We start from the raw sequence: 22,124 nt of genomic DNA on the forward strand, positions 1-22,124 counted from the left end.
GAGAATTACAGAGCAGTTTCATTACTGTCTTCCTTTCCAAAAATAATAGAAATTGTTATAAAAACCGACTAATGGGTTATTTAAATAAATAACAACTTCTGTACAAAGAACTATTTGGTTTCAGATCTGGAAAAGGAACATGAGCTGCTATAGCGAAATTTACAAAAGCGGTTTTAGAAGCCCTAGAGGAGAATAAGTAACAGACAGTTTCATAGATCTCAGTTAAGCATTTGACACAGTTGTATTATTGGAGGAATGTTATAATTTATTCCTCTTGTTTGAAGCAGGCTCTTCTGCTTTATGTAATGCAGTGATAAAATGTGTATATGTATATTTATGTTATGGATTTCTTATTTATACCCTGTTTTTTCCATTTTCTTATGTACCTCTATTATAAATAATGCATGTACATATGTGTAAGACGATGTGTATACAAAGAAATTTGTCGTTGAATGAATGAAGAAGTAAACATATAAATAAATGCGAACAAAACAATGTCCTACATATAGGGACATATATAAACATATTGTTGCAGAGATGATAAAACTATTGGAGAATTAAAATATTCAGACAGTATAGTCTATGGAAAATAGCTAGTTGCAGAGAAAAGAGTTTTAAGTCACTATCATTCAGTCACTATGGGATCAAAAGAATATTTACACAAATATTTGAAGCTCTTACATTCAGAAAACCAAATTATCTTTTCTTTGACTGCAAACGACCTTCATATAGTGTAAGAAAAACTCAGTAGCACAAATATGAAAGTAAGAATGAAAATTAACTGTAGTAAAATGTTAGACTGTGGTAGTGATGTAAGCTCAAAGACTTAGAAGGAAAACAATAACATACTGAAACAGTTCTCAAATTTATGAAGGTACCAGTACAGTAGTTTTGTGTATTCTGTATACTTTTGTGATCAACTATTCGAAAAGCCGCTGAAGATTCCAATTGCTGATATTTTATCATTAAAAAATTTATCCAATCATTGAGTGCATAAATAGCTGTCTGAGTGAAGCAGCCCTTTTCGAATTCCAATGTTACAAATTTGAGTTTTTTTCTTCATTTTCTGTTTGATGTCCTTACACAGTGTTCTTTAAGTTTAATTGGAAACCACTGGGCTATAATAATAACAACTGGTTTGCTAGTCGATAGAATTCTGGCGCTTTATCCATTTTCATTGATCAGATTTACAAATCTGATATGATTGCTCTGAGTCTCTAAGCCTTTGAGGAGTTTTAAACTTTCTTTTGATTGTACCCAAAGAAGTAGTCATCGATGGAAAATTTTATGAATGTAATTCCTCGGTTTATGTTAAAAGTGCAACTGCTTTTCGTATTTGAAAGCACTGCCATCGCTAGGGACTGCAACAAACATTGTGTGTAAAATCTCTGACATTCCCAAAAAGGGTGTTGCTTGTCATTTAGTGCTCTATGAAAATAAAAGACATATGATGTGCGTCAAATTTAGAAATGTCAACGAGAGTGTTATGGTTGTCAGTATATAGGTTTGATAGTTTTGTATGTGTATTCGGGCAGACCTGTGAAGTCATAAGGTGTGTTTGTTTGTAATGTGACACTGTGACGTATGTGTTTTTTAATCCGCGACATTCGATAGATTTGTAATTGCGTCGCTCACGAAGTCTGCTGGATGGACTAAATAGAATATTGTGTTTCCACGTCAATAACACAAGGAAAGCCTCAACAAGTATTTTGCGGAGTGTATGGAAATAATAATGGCCAGTGCTCAGATAACTAACTCCTTTCAGTTCACAGCGGAGAAAGCCAGAGGTAAGTTGGTTAAATTGTGTAATTTTCCACATGCAGCTAAATATTGGCACTTTCCTTGCCCTAAAACATTTATTAATTACTAAAGGTACATGCATATATCGATCATGCTTTTCTTACCACAGTTGCTTTGTCGAATGTCTTGGAAGCACTAGATTCTCCTGAAAATTCCGTTAAACTTGGAGAAGCGAAAGATAATGCCGGAAACGATATGTTAAAAATGATGCAGTATGTCTTCCCCATTGTATTGCAAATACAGATGGATGTAATAAAAAATTATGGATTTCAGGAAGGTAGAGAAGGTAAGTTTGTCATTCATTGATACGTAATATTTTGTACATCCCATCACGAACAGGAACGTTTGATATTGTGCAGTTATTTAATGTTCATACTAATATAACTATCTCTAACTATGTTCTGCTGTTCGTGCTTTAAAACATTGTCATGAAATTTGTCATGAATGTAGCTGGTATGTCACCTGTATTGAGAAACGGTATTGACCTCACTGATACTGAAGGGTAAGAAATTGATATGACATTAGGTTTGGCAGCTGTAGTCTATTTCTACTCTCCCTACATGTTTATGAACTTCCACACTCTGTTATAGCAATGGTCTATGTTATCAACAAATTGAAAACTTTCAGCCTGCTTCAGAGACAGTTATTTACCATAATACTGCCGACGAGGATATGAGACCCATGAATCTAGATCATATATTAGAGTAAATAGCAATACTTGGTTCTAATTTAATACATTATGAAAGTAGCACACCTTGTCTGCATCTAGTTTTTGTATACAAAAATATACTGAAAATGTATATTGTTTGCAGTACAAATTTTGTAACGGTATGACGCAAGCTCTTTAATTTAGAAAATGCATTTGCCTTCGGTCCATTTACAACATATGTTGATACAAAAAGCCAGTCTTGTCTATTGCAAAACTGCTTGTATTCTTTGTGAGATACTGTCCTCAAGGTTGAAATGTGGATGATATCAGTCTTTCTTACCTGTACACAGCTGCCTTGTGTAGGGTTAGCCAGAGTGGACGGCATATGCTTGTTATTCCACTTGAACCATCATTTGGTTATATCAAGGTTGCTTAAAGATGAAGTGCTGTGTTCTTTTACCCATGAAGCATGGGCTCGGAAGAGTGGAAGTTGAATTATTCTGTCTAGGTGCTGATTAACATACAAATTGCCGTGGAAATATTGTAGAATACTATACAACTTGTCAGTTAGCACCATCAGTGCTGTCAACTCCTCTGACAACTGTAGTATTCAGTCCCATGTATTTTATCTGTCGAAGTTTTGGGAACCCTTCAGAAATACGGAAGTTTGTGGGTGTTGTGTGTCCTTGGTATCAGTATCTTCAGATACATTAGAAACTTGGGAATATGGGACCACATTTGAAAACAGGGATTCATTGGAATGACAAAACATGTATTTTTTTAAAAAAAAAGTGTCATAATGTGGTCACCAACTATCAGTTAAATCATGATCTTGCGTCCTAACCTTTTCCTTAAGCTATGCTAGGTGTCAGTTACCACAACCTCCATTAGGGAAAAAAAAGCCTTGCTGATATTGCTGATCAAAGCACAAAGCAGAATGGCAGCATTGTGATCTTTCATACAGTGAAAAAGTTGGATAGTTTATCTTGGCATTGCTCAGCATATAGTTTTCCAACCATAAAGGAAATGGTGTTTGTGTCTCCCAAATGATTTTGGCCCAGAAACATACTATATGTAGGTCCTGGCTAAACAGTTGGGATCACATGCTTGGGAGACACTTGATTGCCAGAATTTCTTCATGTTCTCAAACATGGTGAGCACCAAAGAAATCTGCCTCTCAGTAAAGAGATTGATGCACTATTACCCTGCAGTCTCCTAAAATGCTATAATGTTCATATATACTTAGCATCACAGTGAGATGAAATAAAATGTAGTCTTCACCATGTACGTATGGAATTCACATTGGCTGCTTCATTGATTCCGTTACTTGTAATGGTACAATTTCCCCATGGGAGTTTGTCATATCTCTGTGTTCCTTCAGCATATCTGTTCCTGTGAGCTGCACTGCTTAGACAGCAGTTACTAACAGTTGCTACTGTCTGTTGATAAGAAGTTGACATTGTGATCCTTGTTGAAGTTTTAATGCACAAGCAAGAAAACAGTGTAAACACTGACAAGAACATCCTAATACATTGACTAGCTTCAATAATGTGTACTTTCTTACTGTTGGCTATACTATCTTGTCCAGTAATACAAGAGTGTACTGGGAAATCATTTCTAGACACATCCTGGTCTGAGTACACTGCTGCAAAAAAGCTCTCCATTTTATGCAACAGTTGATGTTAATGCATCATTACTTGTACTCAGTATACAAGTGTGGTGACAAAACAATTTTGACCAGTGTAAAACTCCATCCTAAATCCTAGGCAATCACGGAATATACTCAGGTTGGTTATATTGCAGTCAGTTTCCCACATCGCGTATCATCTGCCTTTCTCAGAGCTGGTGTTCATTTGTCTGTCTTGTTGAGTAGGTTTCCAGTTAGTGACTATCTCTACTCTGCAAGCCATTGTAGTATGCATAGAGGAGGGTATATTATTGACTTTTGGTTCTAGTCAGTTTGAGTATTCAGCAAGAAAAAATGACAGTCTGCATGCCTCTGTATATTCCCCAATCTCTTATGTTATTCACCTAATCCTATAATGGGAGCTACACAGTGGTGGCAGCAAAATTAAGACACGAGGAAATCTATACTGCCAGCCAGGCGAAGTCACTGAGGATGCTGGAGCAACTGCAGGAATGTGCTGTTCTGGAGCTCTGCACTTGTCACTCCTTGATTGCCAACAAAATGAATTTCCTGGGCCATGTGGGTGCATAAAGCATATTAAAGTTTCCTTCTCCTCAGAGGAAGTCCCACACACATTTTCAATCACCCCACTCTGTTTTCATAAATGTTGCAACATATTATTGTGGCTGGAGTAAGATGTTAATACACACTCATGTTCAGGAAAAACGGAACACCTTGAGTGACTCGAGATTTGGTGTACACATTCACAGGACATGTACATTAGTATCTTCTGAAGAAATGATTAGCATTTCTGCCATCTCAGTTAGCATATGTCCTGTTGCCTAGTAGGCACAGGGTCCCCCATGGGCCCTACTAACTTGTTCCATGCTGCATTCACCTGGTTCCAAAGTTCACTTGTGGTTGTTGACATCTGTCTTTTCAACATATCCCACACATTTTCAATTGACAACAAGGTTGGTGGTCTGGCAGGCCAGGGCAAAAGGCTGACATCAAGAAGATACATGTTCATGCTGCAATATGTGGTTGTGCATTGTTTTACTGAAAAATACTGTCTGGGGTGTTGTGTAGGAAGGGTATGGCTAAGGGTCACAGGATGTCATTCATGTAGGCCACACTTGTTACAGTGCCCTGAACACTCACCAACGGTGATTTGTGGTTGTACCCAGTATCACCTCACACCATAAGGCCTAGAGTTGGCACTGTATGTCTTGTGTGAATTCAGTAACTGTGATGCTGCTCCCCTGTCTGTGGCAAACCAAAATGTGGCCGTCATTTTCAAGAAAGCAACCTTGGTGGAGAAGTGGATGACGCATATGTAATCCATGCCATCTTAAAGGACTACGGGCTCTCATCCCCTGATAGTGTACAAAGTGTTCATTGTTCCAGTGTGTGCCAGAGCTGGGGAGGACACAGATTTGTCCCACAATGACATTCGGATGAGACGTTGATCTTCTCGGGGGTGGTCTGGGTGGTGCAGCCTGACTCCAACTCGTCATGTTGTACATCCTTCTGAGAACTGTTCTGCACACACCTGTTGCATTGCTGAAACATTTAGAACCACACAAGTGGCAGTATCCTGGATGGGTGCATCTCGTTCTTTCATGCCAATAATGTGCCCTCTTTCAAACCCACTGATTTAATGGCACAGTTTTTGCATACATCTGTGAAGCGTCCTGCACATCTCACCAAGTCACACTGATCCGTTACCTTTGGTTCATGCTTACATTGACAGGCGCAGGCATATTTTTCCGGTAGGTGGTGTTGCACCATGATATCGAGGTTGACCTTGAACCTGCAGGCTGATCTGGTTCAAATGCTAATCGTTTCTGCAGAACATACTAACATGAATCTCTAGTGAATATGAATGCCCTATCTCAAGTCATTCAAGGTGCTCTGTTTTTTCTGAATGTGAGTGTATTTCCTTCACTGTTGTCAATAATTTTAGCCAGAAATGGTGCATCAAATGGAAGTGAATTGTTGTCCCCTCAATTAATTGCCTGTAGTTCCTGCTTTAGTATGCCCATGTAAAAACCACTTTTCTTGCAACACATTTTTCTTTCATCCAGTTTCTCCTTTACTGATGAAAGTTAATTTATTGGAATTGATGCTCTCAGTGACAAAGCAAATTGGATCAAACTTCCGGTCTGGACAATATGCTGCATAATAGAGGGAAACATTCCACGTGGGAAAAATATATCTAAAAACAAAGATGATGAGACTTACCAAACAAAAGCACTGGCAGGTCGATAGACAAACAAACACAAACATACACACAAAATTCAAGCTTTCGCAACAAACGGTTGCTTCATCAGGAAAGAGGGAAGGAGAGGGAAAGGCGAAAGGTTGTGGGTTTTAAGGGAGAGGGTAAGGAGTCATTCCAATCCCGGGAGGACAGGTATACACTCACGCGCACACACGCACACACACACACACACACACACACACACACACACACACACGCATATCCATCCGCACATACACAGTGTCTGTGTATGTGCGGATGGATATGTGTGTGTGTGGGAGTGTATACCTGTCCTTTTTTCCCCCTAAGTCTTTCCGCTCCCGCGATTGGAATGACTCCTTACCATCTCCCTTAAAACCCACATCCTTTCGTCTTTCCCTCTCCTTACCTCTTTCCTGATGAGGCAACAGTTTGTTGCGAAAGCTTGAATTTCATGTGTATGTTTGTGTTTGTTTGTGTGTCTATCGACCCGCCAGCACTTTCGTTCGGTAAGTCACATCATCTGTGTTTTTAGATATATTTTTCCCACGTGGAATGTTTCCCTCTATTATATATATATATATATAAAGATGGTGTAACTTACCAAACAAGAAAGTGCTGAAACTTCCTGGCAGATTAAAACTGTGTGCCGGACCGAGACTCGAACTCGGGACCTTTGCCTTTTGCGGGCAAGTGCTCTTTGTTTCAGGAGTGCTAGTTCTGCAAGGTTCGCAGGAGAGCTTCTGTAAAGTTTGGAAGGTAGGAGACGAGGTACTGGCAGAAGTAAAGCTGTGAGGACGGGGCGTGAGTTGTGTTTGGGTAGCTCAGTTGGTAGAGCCCTTGCCCGCGAAAGGCAAAGGTCCTGAGTTTGAGTCTCGGTCCAGCACACAGTTTTAATCTGCCAGGAAGTTTCATATCAGCGCAAACTCCGCTGCAGAGTGAAAATCTCATTTGAGAAAGTGCTGGTTGATAGACACAAAAAAAACACACACACAAATTTAAAGCTTTAGCAACCCAAGGTTGCTTCATCAGGAAAGAGGAAAGGTGAGGGAAAGATGAAAGGATGTGGGTTTTAAGGGAGAGGGTAAGGAGTCATTCCAATCCCGGGAGCGGAAAGACTTACCTTAGGGGGGAAAAAAGGACAGGTATACACTCACGCACACATCCATCCCCACATATACAGACACAGGCAGACACATAGTGGAAATATCTTATCTGAGACTCCTGAGGAAAAGGATGTCTTTATAAGCTTCATGCACCCAGATCGCCCAGGAAATTAATTTTATGGGCCATCAAGGAGTGACAAGTGCTGGATTCCAGAACAGCATATTATTACAGTTACTCCAGCACCCTGAGTGACATTGTCTGGCTGGCATTATAGTTTTCCTCATGGCATTCTATATCAAATTAATGAAACCTGTAAAAAATTCTAGCTGCTTGAAGACTCTTCAAGCATTGCCCTCTGACACTTCAAGAAATGTAAAAACAGGCATGGGATCCTGTCTAAAGAAAACCATATCAGGCTTGGGAACCTATGGTAAAGAAACCCACTGGTGGCTCCTGTGGCTCAGCTACTTTGTGTGGTGCCTATAGCAATGGAAATGCTGGTTTTCTCACTTCAAAAGAAATCGGCAGTGCTTAAACCACTATGGACCATGGTAACACATTTGCACAATTTTTTGTCAGTTCACATAAGCCACGAACTATACGAACTCAAATTATACTGTACTTTAAACTGGAATGTCAGTACCGTTCCAGGATAAAAAGACATACTCAAAATTCTGTACAACATCAATTCTTTCCAAAGAAACATCAGGCAGAATTTTATGAACTTCCCCAGAACTAACAAAATGTAACGATGGTGTAAAACTTGAAGGCAGTTTATATACTGTATGGTGTAGCTGTTGTGCAACAGTTTTACTACCATGTCCACTGCCTTGGTAATGCACAGTTAAATTCTAGAGTTTATAACTTGTTTGTTTCTGTAGTTATCATAGCAGAGAAACAGGCTGAAATTTGTTGTCAGCATTTGTACCGAAAGACATGCCCCCCCCCCCCCCCTGCCCCTAAGTTTGGACTAGATCTCACTTCCTAGTCATCAAGGCTTTTGATATTACTTTCCACAGAGGGTACTAAACAATTGTAGGACATAATAAAATACGTCAGATTTGAGTACCAGCAGAATAGGGGTGTATTTTAAATGTATCTCCACCTCGTCTTTTTTAGGGCCTTCACTGCACACATTACAAAAGCAAATCAAGTTTTTAGGTGATTTGGAACATGATCTTTCTAATGAAAACCTTCAAAAAGAAATTCCAAAGATTCCTTTTAATAAAAGTGGTCTAAAAGCAGCCTTTTTTGGTCTTTCTACAAAAATTGTCAACTTTGCCTTCAGTTTGTAAACTATTGGAAAGCGGTAGGAGAATGAAATTTTATCTTCTACAGCTTTGTCTTGATAATTTATTATGTTTCAGGTTTATCCTGAAATTAGTTGTGGAAACGTAAAAAGACATAAACCTAACATTACACATCCCCCTCCTTCCCAAAAGCATCTATTTTTTTGGCCAAATTTGCTTCACATTATCCATATGAAAACTGCTCAAGAAAACTGTCTTTATTATATCATTTAAGATAGTGCAAAAACTTGTACAAGATGGCATAATTTTGTTTCATTCAAAAAAACATTGCTAGAAATATTGTGTCTGACAATTGTGAAAGGCTCAGTAGTGAATTTAGATAGTTGCGCTTAGGGATCCAAAAAATGACTGTATCTCTAGAAGTATTATATTGAGTAAAGTAAATCTTTGCCTATGTTCAGTGGAAGCATGTGCGAATGTTTACACAAAGTTTCAGCAAAATCAGTGATGGTCACGTGGGACCTTCAGACCAAGAGAGACATGTTCTGATCCTAGCAACACATCTCTGCATTCATTCAATATCTATCGCCAGTCCTACTTGATAAGAACTCCTAACACAGGAATAATATTCTGGAACTGTTGGTTTTGCATGTAATTTCCTTTATAGTATCCCTGCAATAAACCTTTCATTTGACTTCCTTAATACTGATTTTAAGTGACCATCTTATTTGATATCACTTGTCAGTAATACATCTAAAGACAACCAATCTTCCTTTATTACTGATTGAAATTTTATGTCCAATTTACATACTTGATTGTGAAATATATACAAAATCAATAGGTATTTACAAATGAGTAACCCAGATGCAAAAGCCGCTAACTGCTTCATAAGTGAAACTGAGATAATTGCAAAAAACTCATCCCAGCCAAGCTATTAAAGTTAGACTTCATTTCTTTTTTAAAAGTAAGTAAAAAAATGATTAATTACTCAATATTAAAGGGTCAAATCGAAAATGATTATATTTCAAAAATCAAACAATGGAAAATCCAGGATGGAATGTAACAGTACGAGAGAAGGAAAGTTGCTACTCACCATATAGTGGAGATGCTGAGCCGTGATAGGCACAGTAAAAAGATTCACACAGTCATAGCTTTCGGCCTTAATGGCCGAAAGCTATCAGCAGTACACACACACACACACACACACACACACACACACACACACAAGCACAACTTGCACACACATCTGCAGTTTCAGAGAGCTGAAACTACACTGCGAGCAGCAGCACCAGTGCATGCTGGGAGTGGCAACTGTGTGTTTAAGGAGGAAGCAGGGGTGGGGAGGGGGAGGGATAGTACGGTGGGAGTGGCAGACAATGAAGTGTTGCAGTTTAGACGGAGAGCAGGAGAGAAGGTGCGGAGGGGGTAAGTAGCGGAAAGGAGAGAAATAAAAATAAATTAAAAGACAGGGTGTGGCGGTGAATATGACGGCTGTGCAGTGCTGGAATGGGAACAGGGAGGGGGTCTGGATGGGTGAGGACAGTGTCTAACAAAGGTTGAGGTCAGGAGGGTTACGGGAACGTAGGATGTATTGCAGGGAAAGTTCCCAACTGCGCAATTCAGAAAAGCTGGTGTTGGTGGGAATGATCCATATGGCACAGGCTGTGAAGCATTCATTGAGATGAGGGGTATCATGTTTGGCAGCTTGTTCACTTACAGGGTGGCCCACTTGTTTTTTGGCCACAGTTTGTTGGTGGCCGTTCATGTGGACACACGGCTTTGTGGTTGTCATGCCTACATAGAATGCAGCACAGTGGTTGCAGCTTAGCTTGTAAATCACATGACTGGTTTCACAAGTAGCCCTGCCTTTGATGTGATAGGTAATGTTAGTGACCGGAGTAGGTGGTGGTAGGAGGCTGTATGGGACAGGTCTTGCATCTAGGTCTATTACAGGGGTATGAGCCATGAGGTAAGGGATTGGGAGCAGGGGTTGTGTAAGGATGGACGAGTATATTGTGTAGGTTCGGTGGACGGCGGATTACCACGGTAGGAGGGGTGGGAAGGATAGTGGGTGGGACATTTCTCATTTCAGGGCACTATGAGAGGTAATCATAACCCTGGCGGAGAATGTAATTCAGTTGCTCCAGTCCCAGATGGTACTGAGTTAAGAGAGGAATGCTCCTCTGTGGCCAGATTGTGGGACTTTGGGAGGTGATGGGACACTGGAATGATAAGGCACGGGAGATTTATTTTTGTACGAGGATGGGAGGATAATTACGGTCAGTGAAGGCTTCAGTGAGACCCTCGGTGTATTTAGAGAGGGACTGCTCGTCACTGCAGATGCGACGACCATGGGTAGCTAGACTGTACGGAAGCGACTTCTTGGTATGGAATGTGTGGCAGCTGTCGAAGTGAAGGTATTGCTGGTGGTTTGTAGGTTTGATATGGACGGAGGTACTGATGTAGCCATCTCTTGAGGTGGAGGTCAACATCTAGGAAGGTGGCTTGTTGGGTGGAGTAGGATCAGGTGAAGCAAATGGGGGAGAAGTTGTTGAGGTTCTGGAGGAATGTGAATAAGGTGACCTCACCTTCTATCCAGATAGCAAAGATGTGATCAATGAACATGAACCAGGTGAGGGGTTTAGGATTCTGGGTTTTTAGGAAGGATTCCTCTAGATGGCCCATGAACAGGTTGGCATAGGATGGTGCCATGCTGGTGTCCATAGCCGTATCGCGAATTTGTTTGTAGGTAATGCCTTTGAAGGAGAAGTAATTGTGGGTGAGGATATAGTTGGTCATGGAGGCTAGGAAGGAGGTTGTTGGTTTGGAATCCATAGGGCGTCTGGAAAGGTAGTGTTTGATAGCAGTAAGGCCATGGGCATTAGGAATGTTAGTGTACCTGGAGGTGGCATCAACAGTGAAGAGCAGGGCACCATGTGGTAAAGGGAAAGGAACTGTGGAGAGTCGGTCAAGGAAATGGTTGGTATCTTTTATATAGGAGGATAGGTTCTGGGTAACAGGTTGAAGATGTGAATCTTTTTATTGTGCCTATCGTGACTCTGCATCTCCGCTAAATGATTATGTCTTATACATTAAGTGAAATATTGACCTAATGGTTTTTGCACCATATTTATGTAATAAGCAGGTTTTGCAAATGTTTCAGTCCAATTACGAACCAACATTTGGTTGCAAAAACCAACTATTTGGTGATATGTTAGGAATGACAGAAGGATGGAATGTAATTATTGCGGATGTAAACAAAATACATTTCATTTCAAAGAGAAATCTGAAGGTTCTTCAAAATCGGCATATAAAAATACAAAGGTGATATTATTTTACTGGAAAAAACTGATTCATTTAACATCGAAAAGAGAACAGAAATGAATGTTTACCATAAAGTTGTTCATTTTTTTTTTTACACCATTGTACTTTTGATATCACAAGACATTGTAGAAAATATAATAAGCTCTAAAATTGTATCTTAATAAAACATTGATAAAATTGGTGGAAAATTGCATCTTAGTTGAAACAATGACAAAAAGTTCTAGAAAATGAAATAGGCTGATAATTGCTTTTGAATGACACCGGCTCCAACACTGTCGATCAACTCAAAATCGCTTCTGGCTTCTTCCTTGTTCTGAGTGTTGGCAGTGGCTGGAGCGACTCCAGGAGTGCCTTCATGCTAGTCTGACATTTCAGTGTAGAATTTGAGTTTATCATTGGTCACGCAGTTTCCACCGAAATGTAGCTCCAAAAGCTTTATGATCTCTTCAAGTTTGGCTTTTGTAACTTCTTTGCTTGCTATGATTGATCTTGGGCCCTTTTACCTTTGCTGGAAATTTTTTCCCCTCTTCTTGATGCTCTTCCCCTCTCCAACTTCAGAATTGTAGAAGGGCTGACCATGAACTAGACAAATCTTTTTGCTTTCACTTTGAGAGAAAATGATATTTGGCTTCTCGACAGTGGAAATGCCACCATAACATTGCTTTAATAATAATTTTCATGTTGTAATCTTTCTGTTCGTTTCCACTGAGCAGAACACCACTTCCTTTTCTGGGAGGGACCATCGCCCTTGGCCCCATTCTGAACATTTAAACTGTTGTTACGTGTTTGATTTCTCGAAGATTTCATGTTATTTCAATTACTCTCACTTCCTTTGTACCATCTTCTGCATTTAAACTGCCCACAAAACCACTCATTTTCTTAGAAACACTCACGTAAATATGTCAACAATCATCCTGCTGACCAGCTGAACTGCCTTTACTGCAGTATATTTCGACAACTCGTCAGCAGTGAGAGCTTCAGTGTTGTGTAAGTGTTCGCTACAGCTCAGCCAATGTATCTCTGGATAAGAAAAATATCCCACCCAATCCCAACAAACTAAAATATAATATAGATAGGTAAGTCTGATGTCAGTTGGCATGATTTGAATCCGGACATAGGATGGTGACCCCCATCCCTGTTGAATTTGGCGGGTTTTGCAAATGTTGGACATCAAATGGGATTTTGCATCTAAACACGATTTTTGACAGCCATTTACAGCAGGTTTTGCTCCCTGAAATCTATTCCATCGTGTAGGCGGTGAAAAAATCTGTATGTCAGTGTGCTCATTTCAAAATCGACCAAAAATGCGTTTAGCAACTTTAGCATCTGGGCTACTCAAATATACTTTTTACAAAGTTACCTTGGTTAGTAAGCAATGATGTGGCAAAATTTTTGAAGCCTTTCGAAAAATTGGGAAGACAGAGTATATCTATTCTCCTTCATCTGTTGTTTGCGAAATGATATGTATGGCCAAAGCAAACAAGGTATTTCCTGAATCAATGCAGGCTTTTTGAGATATGGGGATTGTCACAGTGTTTGAGAGTAAATATGCTCTTGTGTCTTGTAACAGATGGAGGTTAACAGTACTGGTCTGTAATTCTGAGTCCCTGATCTTTTACTCTTCTTCTGAGTGTGGTATGAAAAGTTCTCAGAATGACCATGAGAGGTCAACACTATCGCAACGAGTTGTTCAAGTGGTATTCATCGGACTGTTGCATGTAGATATGTGCCACGTCTGTGCTCTTGGAAGAGAGCTGTGGTGGTGATGTGGCTTTTTTGTTGTTCCCACATACTGATTTGTGAAGATGGAAAAAATCGATATTCGAGCAGTGATTAAGTACTTCATAAAAAAAAAGGTATGAAAGCAAAGAATGTTCATGCTGATTTCCAGAATACACTGGGGGACTCTGCTCCTTCATATTCAACTGTTGCCAAGTGGATAACTTGAATTTAAATTTGGTCGGCTGCACAGTGGTTGGCCAAGATGTGTCAGTATTTCAGAAATCATTGCAAAAGTGCACAAAATGGTCATGGAGGATCACCGATTGAAAGCGGGGGAAGTAGCTCGTGCTTGCCAGATGTCATCTGAAAGGATATATCACATTTTAACTGAAGAATTAGAAATGAAAAAATTATCTTCAAGATGGGTGCCGCGACTCTTGACAATGCGTGCCTGCACACATGCCGTCGCCATGGCAAAATTACAGGAACTAAGGTATGAATTGTTACCACACCCACCTTATTCACCTGATATGGCTCCAACAGACTACGATCTCTTCCCAAAACTGAAAATTTTTCTTGGTGGACAAAGATTCACTTCAAATGAAGAATTGATAGCTGGAGTTGACAACTATTTTGGCCTAGAGGAAACTGGTTTTTGAGATGGGATGAAGGCACTGGAACATCTTGGACCAAGGGCATTAATCTATAAGGAGCCTACATCGAAAACCAAAAAAGTTTCAGTCATGTAAGTACTTCTTTTTTGCTATTCCTTTCCAAGAATTTCAAACCTCCCTCGTAAACAGGAATGGCCTCCATACTTCCCCAGTAGTGCAGGACTGCTGCATGAGAGGTTCTTAGCAACTATGGGCTAGAAAAGTAGCTAATTCTGCAGTGTGTAGTGTAAAAACTAACTATGTTAGGGTCTGGTGCCTTGTTTGCTTTAAGCAGTCATAATTGTTTTTCAAAACTGAGGATACTGAAATTGTGGTCTCTCTCTCGTGAGTCTGTGCTGCAGTGTGACATTGGTATGGTAAACCCTGATTCATTAATTTAATATTTTTGCTCTCTGTCTGCCGTCTTAACCACAAGAGAGTTGATGGGAGGTTTGGATCCATTCATCAACTTTACATATGGCCGGTATGATTTTTATGGTAGACCTTTTGCCAGGATCTTACTTTGAGAATAACTGAAGGCTTCATAAATAGTATTTCTTCTGGATAGAGTTGCTATTGACTTTCTCTCTGTTTCCCTCCAATCTCTTTTGTCCCATGAGTGTAGTAGTATGTTTTTGTAACATTTACCATATGGTACAAGTAAAACAAAATGAGATTTCACTATCTTTTGTTACTTTGTTTGGCACATATTCATCTGGATTGGAGGTTTCAATTTGTCATTCAGTGTTCAATTAATTGTGACTGCCTGTAACAAATAGTAGCCTATATTTTCTGATGACATTTTTGCCTTTTTCAACTATTATTTGTGCTCCAGGTCTCAGTTGCATGCTGTCCTTCAGTGATCTATTTATAGTAAATTCTGGACCTGCTTGAGTCAGATTTGCTGAATATGACAGTAGAGTGCTGTGACATGAAGCGTTGGGTCCCTGGCTAAACTGTCCTGATCATGATGATGTCCAAACGTCTCTGAAGCATGATCCTCAAGTTATGCTGTGTATTGATGAAATGGGATGAGCAGGGTAGGTGTTGAGGCAAAACAGCAATTAGTGGGTCACATCTGTGATACCTGCTGCATGTCCGTTATAGTAAACTTAGTCACATGCACGGGAATTTGTTAGGCTCAAAACCAATTTCTCTAGCAGTTTGCTGAATCAGATATGGGATGTTCATTTAAAAACTTAGATCTACCAGTGGAATGTCCATGCAAGTGGTAGGGATTAATACTCAACAAAGCAAAGAGATGTTGCGAACAATCTTTTGTCGTAGTGGGTGTAAGTAATGGGATTCAGTGGGGGTTAGTATGTATTCAATATGGAGGGGTAGAGATGGGAATTTAGTTGTTCTCCTCTTAGTATTCAGAAACCCTTAGAAAATGCAGCCCATGTATGCAAATCTTTGCAGATATTTTAAAGTGGCACTATACTAGTTCATTCTGGAACTTCTATAAATGTGGCTAAACGTCTTAAAGCCAAGACGCTTGGTGAATACCCTGTGGTTGTTGAGCTACATAAAATATTAAATAGTGGCTGTGTAGTAGTATCCTACAGAGATATAGTGCACTTATATCCAGTCAATTTACTGTCAGAATAGGCTGGTAACGGTGTGCAGGTAAATGGGCGATAGACAGAATGAATATCAGTTTGGAGAAAACTGGAGCCATTATTTTTAATTTTTTGCTTTACCTTAACTTTTAAAGCCAGTTATTATTCACTTGAATTTATGCTCATGTATGGGGGGGAGTCGTCTTAATGTTTAAAAACCCCCAAAGTGATGTAGATGTTGCTGAGACAAGTAATTTAATATAAGACACAAGAGACTGCTAATGTCCGGGAAACACACCAAAAGTGGATAGCAAGTGTTGAACGTGTGACATCACCATATAACCTACTTCACTCCATGTGCAGTGATTGGGCTTGTTGATCCTGCCCTCACCAGTAGCATACTGTGTTTTCTATCACCTTTTGTAAATGTGATCTGTTGTAAATGTAGAAATTAGAAAATTTTTGTCTTCACTTAAACCAAACAAAGGCTTTTGTTTTGTGTTTCCTTCCTTTTGTCACTTTTTTTGTTTACGGACTTTTTTAGTAAAGAACATGTAGGTCATTTATTGGTAGCAGTACAGTTTGGAAGCTTATGCTTATTTACTTGTGATGCTATACAACAGGTTTTTGTTGTGATATACTTTGCAGCTAACCACTGGAGACTGCGAGACTGGTAAATAAAATAATAAATCTTATCTCAGTACAAACACACAAATGTCTAAAACAATGAGCAGCAAGAGCCCTAGTGCTAAAGTAGTGTAGGTAGGCCGGGAGCCACACGAGCCACACCAGTGTGACTACTTGACTTGGGTTGGATGGTCAGGTGTGATAAATCAATAGTCCCCGACACAGCACATGTGGTGAGATAAGTCATCTGGTGAAGTCATACGTTCAAGGTTTGTCATCCAATTTTGGGGTATTTCCCGACATTTGTAGCTTTATATTAAATTAATTGTTTCAGCATCATGTATGTCAGTTTGGGATTTTTTAAACATTAATAAGAATTAACCTGTATGTGCAATGCTTTATGTGGTGGAAGTACATTCATACTAAAATTGCGTGCAAAACCAGTACTACTTGCAGGAAATGAGGCACGGAATGTCATGCCTTGGCAGGGAACACTCAGTGTTGAGCAAGCTCTTTCATGTTTAAGTTGCAGTGTAAAAAAATCCAGAATTAAATGTGCATCATATGATGATGCTGAAAAGCTATTAAATGCTACTCAGCTGCAACAAATGATTAGTGAAGTCTGGATGCTGAGTGTGTGTGTGTGTGTGTGTGTGTGTGTGTGGGGTTTGAGGTTTAGCACCCGAAAACCTCAAACCACACACACACACACACACACACACACACACACACACACACAGCATCCAGAGTTCACTAATCATTTGTTGCACCATTGGAAACTAGTTTTAAAAGTCAATGCTTTTATGCAGATAACAGCAATTGAATTTCTACACTTGCTCATGCAAATACTCAAGTGTGTCTCTCCAGTAACTACCAAGCCAGCTACACCCCCCCCCCCCCCCCCCGCCCCCCAGAAAAAAAAGAGAGAAAAGATGACCAATAAGTGTGTCTCCTTATTGAAAGAAAGGCTACATCATTATCTTTCAAGGAGACACATATTCAAAAATATCAGCTCACAGGTATTAGCTCATATTTCTCTAGCCCTTTCACAGGAATCCGAGTAACTGCAGTTAACAGATCACGTGAATACTGAAGTTTGCCCGCGAGAACTAACTAGCACCTTAATGAATGCCTTAAACATCAGAGCCATCTCATAGCGTCAGTAGGAAAATGAAACAAGGGGGGAGGGGGGGGGGAGTATCTTTAAGATTACTTCTATTATTATTATTATTATTATTATTATTATTATTTTAACGGATACAGGTATTTGTCGGAGGAACTAAGACTCTCAACACAAGAGGTGTTACTTTGTTTTTGTGTCAGAGACTCATCTAAAAAGATTTTCATGCTGACAATGTGATGTAGAGCCCCATCACTATATGCTTCCAGATTAGAGCTTTATGCAGAGACAAAAACCAAATATTACAGATGTTGGACAGATCTCACATTTCAGTGCTGGTGGCCATTCTGTTGTTGATCCCTAATATGCTATCCCCATCATGAGGACATTGCTCAGTGAATAACTATCAATGGCTTCACCTCAAATGACCCTTTCCTAATGTGGATATGACTAGCAGATCAAATATTGCCCAAAAGATGGTTGTCAGACTTGCAGTGTCAATTTCAAATTATAAACGTAGGTCTTTCTGCTGTTCCATCCACTCCAATGTCTTCAGGCCACCTGCGAGGACTTCTGATTGAGCAATGTTATGTACTCAGTGGCAGGTTATTGAGCAGTCTTCTTCAACTGACATTGATTTACAAAGGAGAGCCTAAAGGTATTACAGTTTGTGTTGCTGTAGTTCATAAATCTTTCCACAAAATTAGGCATAGTATGCAAGACCATCAGAAGGATTTTTGGGTGAGGTTGGAGGAACCCCTTAGAGGCAGTAGCCTGGAATTGAACCTGAGGGATGCAACCCATACTGTGGCATAACATTGTATATAGATAACTGCAACTGCCTGGCAGGCACCAGTTCCCTGTCTATGCAGTAACAACTGCTTCCAATAGTGACCAACTCTACCAGCTGCACCTTCTCCAAGTGAGAGCAGGATTAGACATTGTCTGCATCTGATACCATCGAAATCCATTACAATATGTGGCACCTCGCAGCGGAAGCTGAGATCATCATCCATACCCTGTTGAACATAATGTGGGATGCAGAGCAGTTCCCAAATTCATTATGCATTGTGGTCCAAATTGCTCCTGCTCAAACTACATATACAATTAGTCTCCCTTTTTGGAGGTAAATTATTTGATGAGTTTCCTGGACTTATATGTGATTAAAAGCTGTCTTGGTCACCACATCTAATAGATCTAAAAATAGGCGCTCAATCTTAAACTGCCCTATTCACTGATCTCGGGGTACAGATAATATACATGCTCAGTTTTACAAAAGCATTGTGTTATCCCTGCTAGATCATGTGTGTCAAATGCATTGATCAGCAAGACCTCTGAATCTAAATATGATCGATGCTATCCAACATAAAGAGATCGAACTGGCAACATCTGCATACAGAACCATCTCACTTGCCAACCCGTGTGCCAAGGCTGAAGAACTACCACTACACCCCTGGCAGCGATTCTTTGTTGTGTCGCTCATAAGTCTCGCCCAGAGTGATCAGCATTCCATCCAGTAAATTTCTCACCATTGTTAATGCATTTATTAAACTATCTGTGAACAACAAAGCCATTTAAGTCCTTGCATCTTCTGAACATGCTAGCTGTCTCCGATGCTACAACCTAAACTACAAATGTTGGTAAACTTAACATGCTTTAGGAGGCGAATGTGGCGAGAAACTCTCCTATATCTTTACTTTAGCCTTGCTGCTATTTCTAAGTTGCTTGTGTCATTTTCTCTGATATCATCTTGTTCAAATTTGATTACAAAATTGTTAAAGATGTCTTCCATGATTTTGTCTCTGTGCCAATAATGATCTTCTGTCTTTAGTATTTCATGAACAAAATAAGATCAATTATTGTTCGCTGTCCACACATTGGATGCTTCTCTAAGTCGCCTTCCTGTACTCTTTTCAGTGGCATGTTACCATCATTGTATTTTTGTCTCTCACAAATATTCTTTCGCTTGATGCCAAGCTAGCTTAACCACATTACTATCACATGTGCATGGTGGTAGTGTGGCAGCTGAATGCCCAGTGCTAGCCAATAGCTTGTTAAAATAACACGTCTGTCTTCTTGGGGTGTATCTGCATGTCATGCCAAGTTCCTCAAATAATCAAGCATTCATCTTTTAAGCAAACTTTTTGATGTTTGATTGTAGATATGTTTCTCATGATATGGAGCATTGTACATGACAAGAAAACATGTTTTCAGTGTAGCTATTCTGGGAATAACTTTCTTCCCACTTATCAAAATTAGCACAGTTTATCTGCCCGTGGTGAATTAATTCAAACCTTTCAACAAAGCCTGATAGTCCGCCAAAATGTACAACAATCACCATGTCTGCTTGTGATTCCTATACCATCACTATGTTTCCAACATTTTCTGTAAGTCAGGTTCAAATCAACTGAAGTCTCATTGAAGTAAAATAGTGGTCCACCATCAGTAATTAATTTCCTTGCTTTCTGCAAATAGTGCTGCTTCCAGTTTACAGTATTTGTTTTTTTCTTCTAATAGTAACTTTCATGACGTATACCATATTTCTTTAAAGCTGTCTTTCCATTGGAAGATAATTCATTCTATGAGAAAAGTCAGGAGTTCGACATATGCAGGAATGACATTGTCTCTCATAAAAATCCTCACTAATGTATTTGATTATATGGTTATTGAAATTGGTATGTTTATTGTGATATTTTGAATGTTTCCAATTTTTGCAAGAGTTGACAAGAAGCTGCTTCCTTCATTATAGCAACTTAGCCTAATTTACTTTTTGTTTCTTGGACTGTTTTCTGAGAAGTGTTACAATAGTTTGCAAACCTGGTGGTTGGCTTTGTTAAAGTAACAAAACTATGTTGTTTTGTAGCTTCCTAGCACTTTGCAATGTGTTCATCTCTAACAATATGAACTGTCTTCCCATATACCATTTTTGAAAAAAATAATCACTTAAGACAGCATCATTGTAACACAGAGAGGAAAAGTCACATTGTATTAGTATAAACCACAGTGTTTCAACACAGTAATGTTGCAAACTGCACACGAACAGTGAGATGTATGACAGTTGATGTTAGGACATTGTTACTTGTTTTGTACATTCACATGCAGCACTTTCCTGACTTTCATTAGAAAATAGCATGTCTGGGTAGAAATGAAAAGTTACAGTGAGTGGATGATATGCACTGCTATCAGCCAGTATCTTAACTGGTTAAAAAAGGATACTGACACCATACTTAACACATTTAGCATTGCATGTTTTTATACTTCACCATTTTAAAATGTTATTCTGTTCTCCCATTTGAGGATGAAAATTCGTTAACTTCACTAATAATTCTGTCTATACATATGCAATATTAATTTCTTTCTTTCTTCTTAGGTATTGTGCAGTTTGTGCAGTTAATACGAACATTGGAGAAAGAGGATCCAGAAGTTGCTCATCTGCATGCACAGATTAGAGCCCATTACTTGCCTCCAGTGTCCATCAGCACTGAATCATCTTGAGAATGTCTCTTGGATTGTGAGGCAACTTTGCCAAAAAGGACATATTTGCAGTTTACACATTCCACTGAGTATTTGCTTTCCCCAAGTTTTGTGGAGAGTTTAGAACAATACAAAGTATTTTATAACTTGTTTACAGCACAGACTACCATGTGTTGAGTGCAGTTGTGCAATAATGTGAGATACATTGATTTCCCTTTATTGAGCAGATTATTTATTACTGACATGCCAAGTTCATTTACAACTTTGGTAGTGTTGTTCTTGAATATTAATGGTTTCTAATAAAAATATAAAATCCTTAATCTTTCTACCAACTATTCATTGTGGTCACCTGTAAAAAGTGAACAGCTGAGCCTTAGGCTGTGCAGATAATCATGCTGCATGCCATATTGAGTGCTGGTTTGTAATAATCTAGTTTGAGAACCTCTTATTAATGTCTTGTATTTTGATTTTTACCCTGTGCTTGAGTTAGCTGTGCAATGTACCCTCACATTAGTTGAATATTTTCAGAATGGTGACAGTGACTTCTCCTGCTGTTGTTCAGTTTTGTAACTGTCCAGACAAAATAAATACAATAGTTAAAGCTTCAGACTTAAACATTTCTTTGCAGATCAAAACACACACACACACACACACACACACACACACACACACACACACACACACACACACACATATTTTATAGTCCATTATGTAAACAATGTGGTGCATAGTTCATTTCAGTAGTTCAGTGTTCCTTTCTAGCTGCCCAAATATATTGACATTATTACTCAAGAGCTGACTGAACCTGTTAATCACCTCACAGATATTCATTTGATGTGGTTCAGATTGTGATTTCACTGTTCACAAGAGCTGATGTGGCTTACTTTTTTTCTTTTAAGTCAGAAGCATTATGTTGGTTTGGATTTACATGAAAGGAAATAAAGTGGCTGTATATGTTATCATTCTA

General features: G+C 39.3%; 1 protein-coding gene across 1 annotated transcript; it reads left to right on the top strand.

Moving 5' to 3' along the window:
* Positions 1-1,403: 1,403 nt before the first annotated feature.
* LOC124776793 (protein C10) lies at positions 1,404-21,764 on the top strand. The gene is made up of 3 exons (XM_047251931.1): positions 1,404-1,787; positions 1,910-2,086; positions 21,054-21,764. The coding sequence occupies exons 1-3, from the start codon at positions 1,721-1,723 to the stop codon at positions 21,176-21,178; spliced, it is 369 nt and encodes a 122-aa protein (XP_047107887.1). The 5' UTR covers positions 1,404-1,720; the 3' UTR covers positions 21,179-21,764.
* Positions 21,765-22,124: the final 360 nt, after the last annotated feature.

The sequence above is a fragment of the Schistocerca piceifrons genome, chromosome 2 (assembly GCF_021461385.2).
Source record: "Schistocerca piceifrons isolate TAMUIC-IGC-003096 chromosome 2, iqSchPice1.1, whole genome shotgun sequence".
In the NCBI taxonomy this organism is placed as follows: Eukaryota; Metazoa; Arthropoda; class Insecta; order Orthoptera; family Acrididae; genus Schistocerca; species Schistocerca piceifrons.

Bases quoted from the DNA above. Each gene is read 5' to 3' on its own strand.
- LOC124776793 (XM_047251931.1), top strand. From the start codon at position 1,721: ATGGAAATAATAATGGCCAGTGCTCAGATAACTAACTCCTTTCAGTTC. The intron at 1,788-1,909 runs GTAAGTTGGTTA...TTCTTACCACAG, and splicing joins CACAGCGGAGAAAGCCAGAG to TTGCTTTGTCGAATGTCTTG. The intron at 2,087-21,053 runs GTAAGTTTGTCA...CTTTCTTCTTAG, and splicing joins ATTTCAGGAAGGTAGAGAAG to GTATTGTGCAGTTTGTGCAG.